Source organism: Orycteropus afer, unplaced genomic scaffold, assembly GCF_000298275.1.
Source record: "Orycteropus afer afer isolate SDZICR_OR568_19922 unplaced genomic scaffold, OryAfe1.0 scaffold00145, whole genome shotgun sequence".
In the NCBI taxonomy this organism is placed as follows: Eukaryota; Metazoa; Chordata; class Mammalia; order Tubulidentata; family Orycteropodidae; genus Orycteropus; species Orycteropus afer.
Window position 1 is genome coordinate 7,033,058 of NW_006921732.1, and position 21,210 is coordinate 7,054,267.

Sequence of the window (21,210 nt, forward strand, 5' to 3'; positions counted from 1 at the left end):
GCAAGCCCATCCTGGAGCAGAAGGAGCAGATTTCCTTTGTGTAGAAGCAGCTCTAAAATCATGGAAGCCCTCATCTTTGTTGGGAGCTAACACGGTAACAAGCTCCCTGTCAATGCATGTATTCAATCAGAGGCTGAGTAACTTGGAAGCAGTGAAGGTAATTCCTGTTCAGAGGAGGTACACAGATCACACGACATGATCTCAAAGGCTCCTCCTTCTTGCCCTCATGTTCTAGGATTTGATGAGGAATGTGTAGAATTATCAATGTCTTTCCATCTAACCTTCTCCCACTCTGGCCAGGCCAGGCGGCATGCTCAGGGTCCAGGGCAGGAGTACTCGTCCGACCAGTCAGAGCAGTGTTGCACGTGGTCCCGACAGAGACTCCTCGGGATGCAGTCACAGTACTTGAAGACAGTTGGGGTGCAGCGCCACCACCCAGGGCCACAGGAAAGGCACGTGGTCACTGGGGAAACAGGAGACAGCTGGTGTGTCCTGGAATGCCCTGTTCATCTGAGCACTGCCTAGGTCTGGACCCTGCCACAGCACCTCATAACCCCACCCCATCTGACTTAGGGTTCACTGTATTCCTTATTTCCCTATGGCACAAATGATCTAGTCTCCTCAGCTCACAGGCTATATAACCTCAACCAGTTGTCCTCTCTGTCTGAGCCTCTGTTTCCTCACCTGCTCAAAGATGTTACAAAGTAAAGGAAGAAAGGCAAAGTATCAGGCACAAGGCCAAGAATCAAATATTCATGTGTGCATTTAAAAAAAAAAATCTGGGGCAATAAGAGAACTCCAGACTTGGAGCCAGGACACCTGGGTTTATACCTAAGCTCTCCCTTCCTGTTACTCCTTGTATTAAGCCCCTTCTCCTCTCTGAGCCTCAGTTTACCCACATATAAACTGGGATGATGATTCCTGTTCTGCTTCCCTTTCAGGGCTATTGAGAGGTACAGAAGAAAGAGACCCAGGTTCGGATCCCATTTGGGCCACATACTCCTTGCCTGGCCACTCTCTGGGCCCAGTTTCTTCATGTACCCTTGAAGGGAAATTGCCCACCAAAGAATAATGGACCTTTAGAAAGGGGCACCTGGAGTGAGCACCCCACAACTGGAGGCATTCAAGCAGGAATGGAATTCTCTTCCAGGGATGCAGGGAGAAACTGTGTAGATTCCCTGGGCAGACCCTGCCCTCTGGCCACTGCCTGGCCACCTTCCCCAGCCTAGCCTATGTCTAGACCCCCACCTGGGCTCAGTTCATCTGAGCAGTCTCCGCAGTTGTTGATTCCGTCACACTTTTGGTCTGAGTAAATCCAGGAGCCAGGATCTCCACAGTGGGCCACGAGGAAGCTGGGGAGGCTCTGGGGCATATCTCCTACCAGAGGGACAGATGAGACAGGAGGAATTCCCCATCTGCCTCAGGGCTCTTTGGAGGTGGATTGCCTTGGCTACCCCACCTCCCTTTTGCCCCAGGATGGATACAAGGAGAACATTTCCTGGGGGAAAAGGTCAGGTTGAGGGGAGAGAATTCCCTGTGTGCTGATTGTGTACAAAAAATAGCCCAGAGAGCTGCCTCCCTCTTTCTTGCTCCCTTCCCAGTTCTTATGCATTCCCACCCCACCCCACTAGACACACTACTTCTCCCTCCAGACATGTCCTCTTTAACACCTATCCCAAACCATTCCACCTTCAAGTCCAGGAAGCCTCCAACTGGAACACAACAAGAAAAAAGGTCAAGTCTTACACTTGGGCCCCAGAACTGAGGGGCTCTGGGTTCACATACCTTGTGAGAGGGAGTCAGAGGTTCTGTGTTAGGCAGCAGTGCTACAGGGTCACTAAAAACTCTAAAACTCAGGCCACCTCATTAGAGTTATAAAATCCAGATCAGGAAGGGGACATGCCTTTGTTTCTGGACTGGTCAGACTCAGCTAGAAGTGTCCTGGATGCTTCTGGAGCCTGTCCAGGGAGAGGGATATGGCAGTTTCTGTGTGTTCTGGGGTAAGGCTTCAAACCAGTTTGAACCAGTTCAGTCATGGCAGATGAAGCAAAACCAGAACAGATCTGAATTTTAAAAATTTGGGTGATCTGGAATGCTGCTTGAACATGGAGAATTATGGGTTGAAGCCCTGAAATGGGAGACTCAGACAAGGCATAGCAAGTCCTTTTCAGGAGCCTGATGTGGGAGATTGAATTACTGCTAGCACTGTGGAGAATGACACATATTTAAAGCTGTGTGGTTGACTGCCATCTTTGAGCTGGGCACCATTGTTCTGAACTCAGCTGGTCAAGAGGTTTGGTTGCTATGCAATGCCCACACTGCCCTTTATTTCCAAGAGGGAGATTAACTTTCTAGCAGGACTTCAACTCATAATTTTCCCCATTCTTGTTAGCGTTCCAGTTCACCCACATTTAAAAATTCAGGTCTGTACAGGTGTTGCTTTATCAGCCATGACCAAACCTGGCTGAACCAGTTTGAAGCCATAGTTTTGGGGAGCACTGGTGGAGTGGAAGGACCAGAAACATGATCACAAGGGGGATGATTGTGGGAGTTCAGGGTGTGGCCTGGAGAAGAGGTCCACCAACATGGAATATGTATTAAAACATGGTCCATGGGATGTGTGGACTGATGAGAGGCAGAGTTGAGAAAAGTCAGAGATGCTATTGGGAGGCAGCTCTAAACTCAGTACAAAAAGATATTCCCACAGATAAACCATCCAATGATGAGCTTTACTTAGGGTCCACGATGAAAAGACCCTTTGTCCACCAGCTCCCCACTGCCCATTCACCAGGCCCTCTCCTTCTTGTGGGTCCAGGCACTGATTTATGCTGTTACTTATTTTATGTAGCCATGTCTCTGAGGTTTGGGGTCACATCTCCCCTTCACTCACTCACTCATTCATTTAGCAAACTGTTCTTGAGCCAGGCTTGTACCAGGCTCTAGGAGCCCTAGATCTACCAGACCAGGCCTACTCCAGAGGAGCTCAACTTGCTGGAAATGACAGGCTGCCAACTGAGCGTGACAACCAGTGTGACCAGGGCAGGGGCTGAAGGAATAAGAGCTTTTTGGGGAGATAATGCTTGAATTCTGCCTTGAAGGATGCACACAGGTTCTCCAGGCATGGAGATGCTCAGCAGGAAGGCATTGCCTAGTGTGGGCACGTGAGTGTGTATGTGACTGGGACAAGGGAGGGATGGGTGCTCCTGGCTGAGGGCACCACTGAATCAAAGCATGGGGACATAAAGGTGCCCACTATGTTTAGGGATGGTCAAGATTCAGTATGACTGCAGGGAGAGTAGGAGTCATAGGCAGCTCCCAAGGGGTCTCAGGAGGGCCAGTCAGGGTTAGGGACAGGACTGAGCAGGTAGGTACTCACGGCACAGGCCCTCATCCTCGTCCTCGCTGTGGACACAGGTGCGGATGCTATCACAGACTCCACTGGCCGGGATGCAGGTCTTCTGGTCATGGCATAGGAAGCCTGTTCTGTTAGTAGGCGTCACACAGGCCTGGGCCCCTGAGTGGGCAAGGGGGAGGTCCCTGAGGGTCAAGGCTGGTGCTCATGAAGGCATCACCTGGGGTGGGGGCACTGCTATCAAACCTGCTCAAGTTCCCTCACCTGAGCCCCACCCTGAGCCAACCTGAGGCACCAGAGATCAGGTTTAAGCCCCACTCTACTGCTTGCCAGCTGTGTGACCTTGGGCAGATGACCTGACTTCTCTGAGCCTCAGATTCTTGTCTATAAAGTGGGGGTCATGGCACATACCCCAAAGGACTGTTAGAGGATTATACAAAAACTTCCCTGTGAGTAACCCTAGAACACAGAATGTACGGTATAAATAATGGTTGTTGTTGTTTGTTGTTGTTATGTGCCGTTGAGATGTCTCCGGCTCATAGCGATCCCTACTTGGGTTTCTGAGGCGGTATCTCTACAGACGTAGATTGCCCAACCTTCCTTCTGAGGGGTGGCTGGTGGGTTTGAACCGCCAGCCTTCTGGTTAGCAGTCAAGTGCTTCAGGCACTATGCTACCAGAGCTCCTTACATAATGGTACACGCTTTTATTTAAAATGTACTAACAGTCTCACAGGAAGTTTCTGAGGATGATGTTCGAGTCAATGAGTGGTTTTAATGGTGGAAACCCTGGTGCCAAGTGGGGTTCTCAAAAGTGTACAGCTGGACTGGCTGGAAGATACTTTGTCAGAATCCCTTACATCTGGGCAAAACTGAACAGGTTGCAAAGCACTGTCACTTTTATTCTATTGTTCCCTCAAACAATGCTGTGAAGTGTCACCATTAGCCCCATTTTATAGACAAAAGTAAAGCTGAGAGAGCAGTGACAGACACAGCTAATAGCCCAGGCCTGCTGACTTAATGGTCTAAGCCTGGGCTGCCTTCCCAGTGCCTAGAAATGGCGGGTAGCCATGTGAAGATGCCAGTCCTGCTGAGAGTCTCCCCTTCTATCTCAGTGGGTTGTGGAGGGACACCCATCCCTAGGTCTTCCTCAAAGAATTAAAGGAGAGAAACTGGCGGTCGGGGTGGGAGATCACCTTGGCAATGAAGGTTGGGCCTGCTGTACATGTGTGCATACAGGTGGCTTATGGGAGATTTGTGCATGTGTGTTCATGTACATATGAACCACATCTCAGCTCTCAGAGCTGCCTCAGCCAGTGTGAGGGCTTATCATGTCTTAGAGACATTCATGTTGTCATACAGACACACACATGCTAATAACCTGACATATGCACATACATGCGGATGACACACATGGATACACATAACAGACACATGCACAGTGACACAGGTACACACACGCACACACAGACATATACCTGCATGCACAGGCACATGCATACATACAGATACTTGTTCATACATGTGCACGTAAGGACACACTCACAGACACATAAACACAAATAAGCACAGGCATGTGAGTGCAAATCCTCATATAGTCACATCTACCCTGCTCCTGCTCAGGCACAGAGTCCTATGAATTTGATGCCCTCCTCCCACCTTGTCCCCTTCCACCCTCTGCCTGGCTATAGCACCAATGGGTTTATCTCCCTTCCCACAGTCTTCAGGTCTCCCTCTCCAGTGCACCCTTTTAGCCCTGGGCACCTGACCCTGCTGTCCACTCCAGCCCTTCCCATATACTGGCCTTCTTGCAGCCCTTCCCACTCCTCATGTTCCCTCCCACTTCAGGGACTCCACACAAGCTGTTCACATTGCCTGAGATGCTCTTCCTGCCAACCCCTCCATTAGCTAAAAACCCTGCTCTCCCTTCAGGACGGGGGTAGAGCCCCTGTTCAGGCTCTCAGAGCCCCCATTAATCTTGTCTTTAACATGTATTTGATTAATGTCTGTTTGCTTTCCAAACTGTTAGCTCCATGAGGAGGGACCATGGTAGGGTTGCTCACCACTGAAACCTGGGTTTTTTCAACAGTGAAGCCAGGGCCACAGGGATGAATCGGACACATCCCTGTCCTCTATGCTAGTGACAGACACAGCACCCAGGATGCAGGGCTATGGGAACCAAGATGAGTGAAGCTCCTAACCCCAGAATGTGAGTCAGGGAAGGCTTCCTGGAGGAAGTGACATCAGAGCTGGATTGTAAAGTGTGACCAGGATTCTCTCAATAACTCATTTCACAGATGTGCAAATGGAGATTCAGAAATAGCATGTGTACAAGTGTCTGTGAACGAATGTTAAGGAATCATCCAAAAGTCATTTAGTGGAAAAGCTGGTTGGGTCAGGTTTCCTCCATCTCTTTGCTCCCCACCCCCTACCAGCAGGCCTGGCCCACCCTCCCTTGACCACTCTGACCTGGCATGCGTGGTGGGAGTCCAAGGATGGCCACCAGCGTGATGAGGGCCACAAGAATTGCCAGCAGGAGCAGCAGGAAGGCCGAGATGCAGGCCCTGGGGCGTGAGCAGCTGTGGGGACCGCAGCCTGCTGTGTGGGAGGGGGTGTGATGAAATAGCCAGTGCTGGGGCCCAGGGCTGCCCATCAGCCCCACCAGTGCCCTGAAGGAGGCACCAGGGTGGGCTGGAGGTAGGGAGGGTGTCCTGGAAGAGGGGGCTTCTAGACCCTCCATGATGCTCTTTGGTCTTGCTCATCCCCCCACCAACTCCCCAACCCTGGTCGGGTCCCCCGGCTGGTGATTACAGAGTCAGATGAAGGTCCTGGGACTCTATACCACAGCCCACATCCTTCCTATCCCTCCAGAAGGCAAGGAGAGACAGACCTGTTTATTAAACCTCTATCACGGTGCATAAACCAGATCAGGCCCCTCAGAACTGCCATTTTTATTTTTCAAACAACCCTTTATTGTATCCATGAGGAAAGTGAGACTCAGAAAAGTGCCTTGGCTCCAGGCCATCCAGTGCAGAGCTGGGATGCCAGTCCATGTCTGTTTGACACCAAAACCCTTGCCCTTTCCAAGATTCCAACTGATGGTCCATTCTGGAGCTGCCTCACTGATGAGTCAGATCCCGGACCTATACACTGACAGTCACAGTGCCAAGTATTACGTGTGCTGCTGAAATCTCTAGGATGGGCCAATGTAGAGAGGTCAAAGTTTATTAGTGGTTACCAGGGGCATGTGTGTGGGGGATGGGAGTCATTGCTTTGGGGGCCACTTAGTTTCTGTTAAGGGGGATGGAATAACTTGGAAATGGAGAGAGAGCAGGGATGGTTGTACAACATGATGAATGCAATCAATGTCACTGAATTGTGCGTGTAAAAACAGTTGATCTGGCAAATGTTTTGTTATACGTGTTGTTGTTCTTAGGTGCTGTGGAGTTGATTTGGACTCAAAGCAACCTCAGGTAACAGAACAGAACTGCCCCATAGGGTTTTCCACAGTGTAATCTTTCTAGAAACAGATTGCCAGGCCTTTCTCCTGTGTTGCCACTGGATAGGAATGAACCACCAACCTTTTGGGCAGCAGCCAAGCTCTTAACCATTATACCAATATTTTACCCCAATAAAATAATAACAATAAAAAGAATACAGGCAAAACTAATCTAGACTGTTGGAACTCAGGATAATGGCTTCCCTTGTCAGTGACTAGAGAGGGGCTGCAGGGAAGACTTCTGGGGGCTGGTGAGGCTTTGTTTAACTCCTTGGAGTGGCTGTTGTTGCATGCTGGCAAGTCCATTCCGACTCACAGTGATCTTATAGGACAGAGTAGAACTGCCCCATAGGGTTTCCTAGGTTGTAAATCTTTATGGGAGCAGTTGGCAGGTCTTTGCTCCCATGGAGCTTCTAGTGGGTTCAAACTGCTGACCTTTGGGTTAACAGCCTAGCACCATTGCCCCACAGGACTCTTCTCTTGGTGGCTCTATGAGTATATTCAGTTTGTGAAAATGCCTTGAGCTGTACACTTATGATTTATGCTCTTTTCAGTCTGCATGTTAAAATTTAAATAAAAGTTTTCATAAAATTAAAATAAAAGACCAAGAAACATGGGCAGGGTGCCAGGGGTGCTCAGTGGAGGGGCCTTGGAAACTAGGAGAAGATATGAGGAGAGGGCAGTCCAGGCAGAAGGGCATGGAAGGAAGAAAGTCTGGTGCATGGCATGTGGGGACAGTAGGTGGTCTGGCAATGGCTCTCAGGATAGGTGTGGAGACAATAGTGGGAGATGCAACATAAATGTCAAACTGATCACCCATCCTCAAGAGCCCTAGTCAGTGGCTCCTTTGTCATCAACAAACACAGGGTAACTCAGGTGACCAGGGAGATGGCAGGAAGCCAGGCAAGGCAAGGCTCCTGGCCAGTCAAGTGACACTTCTCAAACATTTGTGCAACACAGGCTGTGTGCAAGGTGGGGTCACAGCAGACACTTGAGGGGTATCATCAGAATCAATGCTGTACTTCCCAGCCAGAAAGGCCCTTTAGGTGCCAATCCCTTCCTTGGAAAGATGGAGAAAAGGAGGCCTATTTGTTCCACAAGCTCCCCACCATCAGCCTGAACTTGGAAATAAATACCAGCTCAATGGAAGGTACTGGGGCTTTGTAACCAGATGGGCCCTGATCCATATTTACAGCCTGCCTTTCCCTCTTTCCAGCTGTATGACCTTAGCCAGGTTGCCCAACCTCTTTCAGCCTCAGCTCCCCATAACAAAGGCCCTCTTCTCAGAGTTGCCTGTATTCAGAGACCCATATAGACCCAGGTACAAAGAAGGAACTTGATCCTTTATATCTTCTTTATTACTGCTACATAAATCTGGGCCACAATAGGGCACAATAGGGCACATGCTCAATCCATGGTGTTGTTTCCTTCCTTCATTCTGTAAAGCTAAAGAGAACTGTCCTGGTCACACAGTGAGCCAGTGGCACATAATAGGTGCTCAATAAGTGCGTGATCCCTCCTCACTTTATTCCTCAGAGGTGAGAATTGCCCAGTTCACCCACTGAGTCAGGAATCTGTCTCCAGAGTGCTTTCCTCTGCACCACAGGTGGGCACTGTATGTGGTGCAGTGCCTGCCAGCCAGAGAGCACACAATAGGTGCTCAATAAAAATGCTTTCACATGGAGAGACTGAACAATCCTATTAAGCAAGTGGCTGTCAGCACAGCCAGCCAGGAAGCTGGGAGTCAACATCAACATGGGAGGTAGATGTCTGAGGGACAGTGGGAGCTTCGAGGGAACCCTCTTTGTGCCTCCGTAGCCAAATGCCCAGCCTAGGGACCCCCACCTGGGAGCCCCCGCAGTATACTGGCCCAGGCTCTCCCGTCCATTACCTTTCCCTCCAGGGAGAGCTTTGGTTTCAGTAGTGATGTTGTCATTGACATCGCCCTGCCCAAGAGAACAGAGTGAGGGGTGGGCTTAGCACAGAAAGACTGGGGAGTTTTTCAGAAGGGAAGACTAAGGCCCAGGGAAGACAATTCTCCTGGCCCTGGTCACGAAGGACCTTAGGTGGAACCACTGCCCCCTCACACTCAAGCATTGAAATCCCCAAACTCATGCCTGCTTCGCATCTCCACAGCTTTGCCTAGAGTACGTCCTTTGCCTGTCTGCTTTACCAACAGTCATCCTGTAACCAGCTCAGGTGGCACCTGCTTGGTGAGACTGTCCCTGAACCTGCCCCCCCAAATAATTTCAACCTCTCCTCCTCTGGCCTTCTGTCCTGGGCTCTGTCCTCCTCCCAGCACTCACCACCTGAGCTGTAAGGCTGGTTCACCTGTTGGGTCCCCCTAAAACAAGAGAAAACTTACTGCTATGTAGTTGATTTCAACTTATGGCAACCCCCATTGGGTTTCTGAGGCAGTAAATCTTTATGGAAGTAGATTGCCCGGTCTTCCTTCCTTGGAGTGGCTAGTGGGCTTGAACTGCCAGCCTTCTGGTTAGCAGTCAAATGTGTTAGGCACTGTGCCACTACAGCCTGAGAATGAACCCACAGGGCAGGGTGGGGGTGATTCACCTCAGTATCTCTGGGCAGGCACAGTCAGTCCCACTGCTGTGTCTTTTCACTGCCTACTCCTCACCCCACGGTTTGGAGCCTTCTCAGTACAGATCTTACCTGGGGGAAGACCTTGTTCATATCTTGGGCTGTCAGCTCCAGTCTTCAGGGATCAGGTACAGGTGCAGTGGACTCAGCACAGGTTCCCTGTCTTGTCACCATGGGCAGCCTGGGGGAGGGAGGATGGGAGGTGCTGCCCTGTGCCACACCTCTGTGTGGCTGTGTTGCAGTTCCTCCCAGTCAAGGCAACTGCTCCACACCTGCCTCCCAGCACAGGGAAGGGCAGGAAGCCTGACAGCAACACTCTGAGGTTGGACTTTTCATCCTCATTCACAGAAGATAAATGAAGAGCCTAAGTTCAGAGAGGCAGAAACTGCCCTCAAGTCATGCAGTAGGTGGGAGACAAGAGAGTTGAGCCCAGGAATTTTTAGGATGTGTTTTGGCCTCCACATCAGTGATGAGACTGGAGGATCTCAGCCTCAGCTGCATGAAGACCCCGCAGAAACACCAGGATTAACGTGTCTGTGGCTGAACAGCAGGGCTCATTTTTTCTTTTTCTTTTTCTTTTTATTGTGATTTGGGTGAAAATTTACAGAGCAAATACACTTTCCATATAGCAGATCACATACACTCTGTCTCATGACATTGACCACAATTTAGCACAATAAATACCTCCTCTCCCATTTCCTCCCGATAGGTACTGCTTCCCTGTGACCATCCCTCCATGCACTCCTACCCCCTGAGCTGTCTCCCTGTGCCTAAGCAGCTCTTCTTTCTCTGTTGCTTGTTCTCTCCAAGGAGTGTATATCTACCTCAGGTAAATGCTCAACTAGTATGCCTGTCTACTGCTTGGCTGGAAGCTACAGGTGTGTGTTCAATTCCAGACCTGAAGGGTAGCTAGGGGCCATAGTCTCAGTGGTTCCACCAGGCTCCCTCGGGTCAGCAAACCTGTTCCCTGCTTTTTTTTTTTTTCCAAAAGATTTTGAGTTTTGTTCCACATTGTTCCCCCTGTGTATCCAGGATCTCCTACAAAGATCCTCTTCCAAGTGGTTGACAGTACTAGCTGAGCACTGTCTATTTCTTCTAGTCTCATAGTTGTATAGGCTGCAGAGCGGATGGTGTACCAGTCGCTAGGAATGATTGTGTCCATGAATTTTTGGTTTTCTTCATTCTTCTTGGCCCTGGACGAGGAGAGACCCATCGTTGCATCTAGATGGCAGCTTGCAAGCTTTTAAGATCTCAGTTGCTACTACCACAGTAGAAGGTGGAACAATGATTTGTGTAGTATATTATGCCAATTGAGCTTGATGTCCTCTGGAACTATGGTCCCGAGGGCTCATTTTTTCACTGATGTTCTGCTCAATTAGGAAGCTCTGGTGGTGCTGTGGGTAAAGCATTGGGCTGCTAACCAAAAGGCTGGAGGTTCAAACCCACCAGCTGCTCCAGGAGAAACATGAGGCATTCTGCTTCTGTAAAGACTTATAGCCTTGGAAACCCTATGGGACAGTTCTACTCTGTCCTATAGGGTCACTACAAGTCAGGATTGACTCAGTGGCAGTAGGTTGATCTGCTCAATTAAAGCAGGCAATCTAGGTTGAAGGAATATCTATCTTTCCACTGGTCTCAACTACCCACTATGGAGGATGAGACCAAGGTCCTGGAAGCTTAAGGAAGTGTTCAAAGACCCAGGGAAGAAAGGAGAAAGAGGAGGTGTCCCCTCCAGGGGGGTCTCTCTGCAACCTGTCTCCAGAGCCCATGGAGTTTCCAACCTGTGACTAGCCTTTTCTTTTGCCTTGGGAAAGGAAGTGTCAAATCCCCAGAGGCAGTGGTGGGGGTGGGTGGGTGCAGAGGCACCCCTGGGGAAGCAGCAGTTAACACTGGGAAAAGCTGACCCCTGGGTCAAGAGAACAGGGTTCTCATTAGGGTCCTGCCTCTGGCTCGGGCTTGAGCAAATTACGCCCCTGCTCAGCTCCTCATCCCTAAAATGAAGGCGTTAGACTAGATATGGAAGGGGTGTGTTAGTTTGGAGTTTCCCAGGATCAAACCCTAAGACAAGATTCAAGGGAAGTGAGACAGGGGAGAGAAAGATCTAGTAACAGGTGTGTTGTCAAGCACGTTCCCACTGTGGGTAAGTGGAGTTTAATCCTGCTAAGGATTTCAGGAAGGAGCTGTGGTGGTGCAGTGTTTAAAGCATTTGACTGCTAACCAAAAGACCAATGGCTTGGACCCACCAGCTGTTCATTGGGAGAAAGATGAGGCAGTCTGATTCTGTAAAGAGTTACAGCCTTGGAAACTCTATGGAGCAGTTCTACCCTATCCTATAGGGTCGCTATGAGTCGGAATCAACTTGATGGCAGTGGGGCGGGGTGGGGAGGGGCTGGGAAGGATATCAGGGAGGCAGGAGAACATTATTTGCTAGCTCTTGTTGAGAACTACTGGAAGGTATTAATTCCCTGATAGTACTGACCAGCCCTATGCAGAGATGCCAGTGTTAACAGTTGGAAACTAGGCTCTTGTGTCCCCAAACAGAAAGGGCCAAAGGGTATAGGCAGGATACGCATGGTATCTGCTACAGATACTCAATAGATTGCATTCTGCATGCCAACTGCAACTGATGGGTAGGGGCTTTAAGGCCCCTGGGTGGCACAAATGGTTTGTGTTCAACTACGAACCTAAAGGTTGGCAGTTTGCACCCACCCAGTGGTGCTGAAGAAGAAAGGCCTGGTGATCTGCTTCCGTAAAGCTCACAGCCAAGAAAACCCAATGGAGCACTTCTCTAACACCTGGGGTGGCCGTGAGGCAGAACTGACTCAATGGCAACAAACTTGGAGGGTTGTATCTGTAACATGGAGTTCAGAGCATTCTGATGTCAGGACTGGGCTTAGAGGAGTGTTGTGATTGATTAGTGATGTTTGCCAGGGATGTAAGTATGGAGAGTGGTAACATACATGGTGACTGTCTGCCGCTCCTAGACCATCTCATGCCCTTCAGTCTCTGGTACTCTTTCTGCAATCCTTTAGTGTTCATTCGTAAGAAGGGACCTTGGGCTCAGTGAGCATAATCACCTCATTTACAGAAGGCGAACTAAGGTCCAGACAGGGAAAGGGACTTGTCCAAGGCCATACAGCAGGCTGTGCTAGAGACCAGCCAGCACTCCTTCCTCTGCAGCAGGTAGCCTCGGGCCCAAGGCTCGTGCAGCCTTGATTCTTCAGCTTCCCCAGACATCATCAACCTGCTCTTCAGGAGCTTGTACCAATTTACCCCCCTGTTGGCAGCATGTGGGAGTTCCTGTCTCCCCACAGCCTCACTGGCCCTTGAAATGGTTAGGCTTTCTGATGTCTGTGGTCATGTGGTAGGGGTGAAATATTATCAGTAATATATACTGATAATATCAGTAAGTAGCCACCAATTGCTAACATTTGAGCATATTTTGACACATGCAGAAACCTGCAGCATGCTTTACATGTAGTAATCTGTTTAGTTTTTCCAGAAGTTATGGGGATTGTTAATATTTCCATTATACAGATGAGGAAATGGAGGCATAGAGAAGTTAAGTGAAAGTTAAGCTACTTGTCCAAGATTCATAGCTGGTAAGTGGTAGAGACAACATTTAGACCCAGGCTACCTGAAGAGTCCAAAACTCTTGTCTCTTATCTATGATCTCACTAAGGCTGGTCCATGGACCACAGCATCTGCCTCACGTGGGAACATTTTTAGAAATGCAGAATCTCTGGTCTTACCCCAGACCTACTGAATCAGAATCTGTATCTTAACAAGACCCCACAGGAAATTAATTCATCAAAGTTTGAGAAGCCCAGCACTACACTGTGCAGGTTGCCTTTTATTAATTGGTCATAAAGCCATATTAACCATTTTCCTATGGGTGGTTTGTCTTTTTCTTACAGATTTATGGATTTCTTTCTTTATGCTGGATTTTAATCCTTTGTTACATGCGTTATAAATATCTCCTCCCAGCCTGTGGTTTGTCACCTGTTTAGGGTGACTTCTGCTGGCTCCCTCTTCCTTTCTAAATTGACTCAGCTTTCTTGCCCAGGACCAGGTAAAAAAAAACAAAAAACCCTCACTCCCTTCATGAAACGTTGACTCTCTTTCCTTCCCTGGATTTACATTTCCCTATATTCCTTCTGGGGAGCTCTGGTGGCGTAGTGCCTAAGGCACTTGACTGCTAACCAGAAGGCTGGTGGTTCAAACCCACCAGCCACTCCTCAGAAGGAAGATGGGGCAATCTACTTCCGTAGTGATACTGCCTCGGAAAACCAAGGAGGGGTCTCTATGAGTCAGGTCCGACGGCACATAACAACAACATATTCCTTCTAGGACTCCCTGGGGGGCACAAATGGTTACGTGCTCAACTATTAGCCAACAGGTTAGCAGTTTGAATCCATCGAGAGGTGCCTAGAAGACAGGCCTGGTGATCTGCTTTTGAAGACCCTAAGGATTTGCCTTGAAAATCCAATGGACTTCTACTCCGCACAGATGGGGTCACCATGAGTTGGAAGTGACTTGATGGCAACTAAAAACGACAACAAACATTCCTTATGGTCTGTGCCCTCATCTTAGCCTGGTGTGGCTAGGGGAGATGCACTACACATGAGACCAGCAAACCCCAGCTTCAGTCAGACAGACAAGCTTTTAATCCTGACTCTGCCAGATCATATGTAATTTAAGGTGGCAAATTACACTTTCTCTAAGTCTGTTTCCTCATCTGAAGAATGAGGACAAGAATCTCTCCCTCCTGGAGTCATGGTAAGAATGAAGTGAGTGCACATGTGTGAAAGTGCTCAGCATCCTTTGAGTGTGCAATATTGTATCTGGATGCCTTCATCTGTTTCCAGTTACAGAGAGATCTTCTTGAGGGCTGGAACTTCTTAGTCCAGGGCCCAGACCTAGGTTCGACAGTACTAAAACCAAACCAAACCAGTTGCTGTTGACTCAATTCAGACTCATGGCAAACAATATGTTTCAACTCTGAACAGTTCAGAATGGAAACCCGTCGTTATGTCAGGGACTACCTGTAGATGGATTTGACCTACCAACCTTCGGTTAGTAGCCATGTGCTTACATGTTTGCACCAACCAGGGACTTCTGGACAACACCAAGTGGGCAAGAAAACAAATCTTGGAACTGAGAGATCCACCTCTAGATCTGCCTAAGGGTGAGGCCCACTCCTGCCCTGGGAGCCTTGGCTAGCTGCTTCCCCTTTCTCATTTGTAAAATGAGACATATTCAACCCTATGACGACTTCCCAGAAGGATACTGCAAGGATCCTTTTAAGCTGATTTGTAAGAGTGCAGTGATCATGGGGAAAATCAACAAACAAACCTCACTCTAAATTATCTGACACTTTTACAAGATAACATCATTTAATGCAGATGATCCAAATTTTATTGAAGTTTAGCATACTTAAGCATTAGGAAATTAACAGATTAGGGCTCTAATCATGACTGCATGATGGCATACTTGGAGGTAACATGATCAAGAGCTTTTGTTGAAACGTCTCATTTCTAATCAGTTGTTGATTTCTTTCCACCCAAGCTTCAATTATTGCTGTTCCAACATTACAAAACAACTCAAGTATAAAAAACACACAAGAGGTAGTAAAATAAGCCCAAATAATTCAGACTTGAACAAGCAAAAAAAGGAGTAATTTACTCTTAAAATGACAAAGGAAAATTAGACAACTTCTAAACCAGGGATTCTGTGAAATTGGGTGAGAAAAAATTAAATCTTTGTTTTCACTTCTTACTGGAATATATACCATTTCCTTTCACTACAAATATAGGTTATAATCCATAGGAATATTAGCAGCACTTATGACTTTGTCACTGATAGAAATCACAGATATTTAGATATTATGCTATAGTTATGGCAGATATTTCAAAATATTAATTCAAAATTATAGCTTTAGAAGCCATCACTAGAAGATAGTTCATGTTAATAAAGAAGTAGATATATTACTGTGTCACAATTTTTAAAATGTTTTGATAACTGTATTTAATATAATTTCCTTTGCAAACCTTCATATTTAGTTTTATGCATTTGAAAATATTATTCTGTGAAGGGGTCCATGGGCTTCACCGGAGCACCGCCAAAAAGGTCCATGGCACAAATAAAGGTGAAGGACCTCTGCTCTAAACAAGCAAGTCATCAACATCACAGAAGAAAGTGCTAAATAGTGAAATACAGGAAGGCAACTTCAACAATTACAAATTTCAGAAAAAGGATATAAACTATGCTTCAGAATTTAATTACTGCAAGAAGTCAGAAAATCCACACGAACTGTACAGTCTAGTTTCCCACAGAAGCCTACATTTCCTGTCATCTCAATCTTTACCACTGAACATATCCTCAGACTCTAGAACAGTGGTCAAGGAAAGAAAAGATGAAGAAGTTACTCATGCTGATGGTATCCGAAGGCAAATATGACACGCTTAGCAAGGGGACACCTGGTGAGAGGGTCTCAAGAGCATGCTGAGTTAGTAGAAGCTGAGTTGGCAAACCTAGAATTAGAGGATGATGATAAATTGAGCACACTTTAAATTTTTAGTTCAACATGCAGTCTGGTAAGGAGTCTGGAATCCATGGAGCAGCCTTCTCAGTTTGTTTGACATCACTCAGATCACCCAGGGGCCATTGTGAGGCTTACCATACAAACAACAATGTAGGGCAACAAATAAAGTCATATAGATAAAAGCTCCAAAATAGAAATAAAATGGAAGGAAGCAGGAGTACTGGACATGGGGGAAAAGGAACTCTGTGAACAAAGTGACATTTCAAAGAACCTTAGGACAGGTTCTTCTCTGGCTTCTTTCCATATGGTTCTGCTGGAAGGTCTAGCCTGGAAGGTCTAACCTGAACAAGTACAGCATTTAATGGATACGGTTAGTTATCAAGGAGCTCTGGTGGCACTGTGGTTAAAACATTTGGCTGCTAACCACATTTGGTGGTTTAAATCCACCAGCAGACTCTGCAGGAGAAAGATGAGGCTGTCTGCTTCCTTGGAAATCCTATGGGGCAGTTCTACTCTGTCCTAAAGGGTCACTATGACTCAGAATAGACTCTATGGCAGTGAGTTTCGTTAATTTATTTATTGGTCTTTGTTATTTAGTGCTGCGATATCAGAAATACCACAATTTAGTGGCTTCAACAAATAGAAATTTATTCCCCCACAGTTTAGGAGGCTAGATGTTTGAACGCACAGGGTGCGGGCGCTAGAGAAAGCTCTCTGCCCGCTCTGGGAGAGTGTCCTCACAATAAGGTGGCACGCATCTTCCCCTCTGGGCACGCCTGCTTACTCTCATAAGAGATTGACTTAATAGAGACTGATGAGAGCCCCAAGACTATTACCCCTAGCCACTCTCCCGGCCTGGAATTGAACTCATTCCTGTGGCTTCCAGCTAAACAACAGACAGGTGTACATTTACACCAGGTGAACATTTACACCAGGTACGTGCACTCCTTAGAACAATCAACCAGGGGAGATCAGAAGGGCACAACTGCGCAGGGAGGTAGCTCAGAGGGCAGGAATGCACAGGAAGGAAGGACACTGGGAAAAGGTAACCACAGGGAGGAAGTATGAAGAGAACTGTTACATTATAGGGAATAAGATCAATGTCATTAAATGAAACTTGTATGAACTGTTGTATGGCAAATGAATTTTCTCTGTAAACTTTTACCCAAATCACAAAACAACAACAAAAAAGTCCAATAAACAGATTGCTACAATTACTCAAAAAAAAAAAAAAAAGGACTTAAAACACATCCTACACTGTCACATTAACGTAACAAATAAAACTATTCTCAAATGGGATTATAACCATAGGTAAAGGAGTTAAAATTTGTAAGACATAATTTTGGGGACACAATTTAATTCATAACAGTTACTTAAGGAGTGTTAAGCACTGTTGGTCTTTGGACTTGTCTCCTCTGGTCTTTTATGTTGTTATCTGAATAAACCATCTAAAACACTCTTCCTTAAAACCTTTCAATGACTCCCATTTAATTACTGCTACTCAGGAGCTCTGGTAGCATAGTGCCTAAGGCACCTGACTGCTAACCAGAAGGCTGGCGGTTCAAACCCACCAGCCACTCCTCAGAAGGAAGATGGGACAGTGTACTTCCGTAGTGGTACTATCTTGGAAACCCAAGGAGGGGTCACTATGAGTCAGGTCTGACTCAACAGAACATAACAACACCACCACACTCAGGATCAAGTCCAAGTTTAATAAGGTCCTGCATTATCCAGTCCCTCCAGCCTCATCTATTGCCATGCTTTTGTATGAATCACAACCTATTACACTTTGTAGTTCACCACCCTCTTACCTCGAGGCCTGGACCACTGCTCCCTATGTTTCATTTGGCTTCCCCTTTTCCTCCAGGTTTAGGCTTGGAATTACTTCCTCCCAAAAGTTAGGGCCCTTCCTATGTGCTCTCATAGCACTCTGTGCTTATCTGTCATAGCACTTACCACAGTAACAATGCTGTTTGTTCCTTCTTTACTTTGAGCAACCTGGAACTGGGCACTGGGTCTTATTTGTTGGTATAGCCCTCTCACCTAGCATAGGGCCTGCCACTCAGGCCCTCAAAGTGGTTAGTGAATGGTTCAACTGTGGGTCTGTAATAGGGTATCTGGGCAAAACCACTGCCTTGGTGTTGTGAGGGTGGACTCAGTTTTGTTATGTTATTATAGACTAGAAGGTGAGGGCACTGATTAACTTTACCAGAAAAGATCTAAAAACCTCTAGATCAATGAGTCCCAACAATGTGGTCCTCTGACAATTAAAAGCCCACAAAAATTATAATGGTGCTACAAACATTATTTAAAAAATCATAAACTAATCAAAGGCCAGACAGACTAATATTAAGGATATGATTCTTTGCATTTGGCTGGAATATCAGCTCAGAGTAAAAATACTAATTTTAAAATTATTTTAAGAATGAATTTTCTCTGTAAACTTTCACCCAAATCACAATTAAAAAACAAAAACCACAACAAAGAAAGTCTAAACCAGATTACTACAATTACTCAAAGGAAAAAAAAAATTGACTTAAAACACATCCTACCCTGTCAATTAACGTAACAAATAAAACCATTCTAATTATGGCATCATAGTAATTTCTGAGACAAGATTTACAGGCCAGGTAATCTAGTAATTTCTGATTTACCAAAAAATATAACATAAATAAAAGGTGCCTATAAAGTTTTGTGAAAAGATTGGGAACCTTAAGTCTAGATCATTTATTATTGGTGATTACTGCTGTCTTTGTAATTGCCTGAATAAGTATCTCTTACACCAGGACAAGTATGTACCAGGAGACACAAGAGTCTTGGGTATTTGCTTAGCGTCAAAACAAGATATCAAGCAGGAAAGAAGATGGGATCCTGTCTCATGGAGACAAGGAGCTAAGTAAAATTGGGCCCCAAAAGAGCTAAACTTTAGGAGAAGTTACTTTAGGAGAAGGGGCCCAGAAGCTTAGTTTTGTTGGAATTTTCAGCATCAGTTACATTTTTACAATGTACATTTTTTGGGGATATTTTCTTTCTTTTCTAAAGTAAAACTCTTCTTGAAAATGTCAATCTGGTTTAATCATGCAAAAGAAAAAAAAGCAAGTCAGGAACAAATATTGGAGTGCTTATTAAATACTAGGAATGATTGAGTGTTTCCACATATAAAGATATTGTTGTTGTTATGTGCTGTCGAGTTGGACCCGACTCATAGCGACCCCTCCTTGGGTTGCGGAGGCAGTATCACTACGGAAGTAGATTGCCCAACTTTCCTTCTGAGGAGTGGCTGGTGGGTTTGAACCACCAGCCTTCTGGTTAGCAGTCAAGTGCCTTAGGCACTATGCTACCAGAGCTCCCATATAAAGATAGTGTCATATAAAACAAGAGGGGAAATAGTTTGTGTCTAAACTTGGATCAATATTCTTAAGAGGAATGAGGTTATCTATCTCAGGGGTACCTCATTTGGGAAACAAGGAGAAACAAAACCAAGGGGAAGTGGGGGGTATAGGACAATTGTACAATCGCTCCTTTTCATCTGGATATTCCTTTGTATTGTTTCGTTTTCACAAGGGGAGGCCTTTCCCAGCAGCAGGCTCTGATTGCTATAAATCTGTAGCATTTCCCGATTGCTTCACTGGATGCATTACAATTAGTCCTACTACCTGATTAAGGAATATAAGTATGCACCACGGATGGGACACAGACAATAGGCCTTTTTTTCTTTTTCTTCTTAAGGTAACTAACAAATCATTCTCCAAGTTTTATTAGTTTTTTTTTTTTTTTTAATGAGAACTCTCAGCCTTGTTAATGACTGTTTAGTAATCCCTCCTCTCTTCCTCTCTGGATTTGTTCACATACTTTCTAGCCCTCTATCTTCCAAATTTAGACAAACTATTTTAACACTGAAACCTACATTTTGTCTTACTTGATTAGCTGTTAATTGTATTTTCTTTAGACTCAGAGAGAGCTGAAGCCTAGGCTGTAGGGTAAGTGTGTGACTTCATTTAAAGAGCACTAGTGCAGCCACTCCTCGGAAGGAAGATGGGGCAATCTACTTCCGTAGTAATACTGCCTTGAAAACCCAAGGAGGGGTCACTATGAGTAGGGTCTGACTGGAGGGCACATAACAACAACAACAACAGTGCAGTTATCAGCAATGCCCTTGTGATCAAACAAAGTACTGGTCTGCAAAGTTGTTTAACATTCATCATATAATGACACTGAATCACATTAATATTCTGGTGTACTGTGCTACCTGATATCACTCTTATTTAAATTAATATTATTGTAGGTAAGGGAATATTAATGTTTTTTTCCTAAGTTTAATCTATACTTACTTCTGTATCACAAAAGTCTAATTCTTACTGTCAAAATGAAAAGTTTTCTTCTGAAAATTATCTTCACTTTATACTTGATATGCTTTCTAAAAGAGAAAAATAGTTGTTTGCAAAGACTTATTCAACAAAAATCTATACTCTGTGCAAAATAGCATAAATTGCACTTTTTTTGGCTGTACTTTATTGTTTTAAACTTTTTTTTAATTGTGATTTGGGTGGAATCTTTTAAATGCACTTCTAAGAGGATCATTTTTGCTTCAGTTTGTTCCTGGATCATCATATTCTATAGCAATCGGACACAGAACATTTCTTAAGTTTTTTCTGGGTCAGGAAGCAGCAAGGGGGAAGATATGGAAAATCAGCAGTATATTAACTCAAATTTCAGCACATTGTTATTCAAATACAGTTTTAATGATTTCAGTTCAATACAACTGGAAATTGTAGTGTGATTAAAGGGCATTTCCCACTAAATTTCAAACTACATGTCTAGGGGCCACCTCTGAGCAGAAGTATTATATCCTACTAAGCACTCAGTTTATTAACAAGGTGATGAAAATACCATGGCAGGAGGGAGGGAAGAAGAATGATCAGCTCACAGAATTTGGTTAAGAAAGGAAAAGAAAACAATGCAAACAACAGTTAAAGGAGTTACATATATTAGTAAAATAAAATGCAATCCCAAATATCCATCTCTTAAGTTACTAAAAAAAGAAAAAAGAATACAGGTAAAGTTATAGCAAATAGTCTTTACAGATTCGGGTAACTTTATTTGCATTTTAAAGAGATTTCTTAAGCCTTTATGTCCAATGAAACCATTTAAAAAGCTCTATCAGGAATGGAAATTTAGATGTCATGTACACTTAAAAAAAAAAAAAAAAAAAAAAAAACC

At 45.6% G+C, this 21,210-nt stretch overlaps 1 protein-coding gene across 1 annotated transcript; it reads right to left on the reverse strand.

Moving 5' to 3' along the window:
- Positions 1–314: 314 nt before the first annotated feature.
- Positions 315–9,539, reverse strand: LDLRAD1 (low density lipoprotein receptor class A domain containing 1). The gene is made up of 6 exons (XM_007945932.1): positions 9,519–9,539; positions 8,740–8,794; positions 5,819–5,947; positions 3,377–3,514; positions 1,249–1,377; positions 315–463 (listed from the first exon to the last, which is right to left on the reverse strand). The coding sequence occupies exons 1-6, from the start codon at positions 9,537–9,539 to the stop codon at positions 315–317; spliced, it is 621 nt and encodes a 206-aa protein (XP_007944123.1).
- Between the last annotated feature and the right edge of the window lie 11,671 nt (positions 9,540–21,210).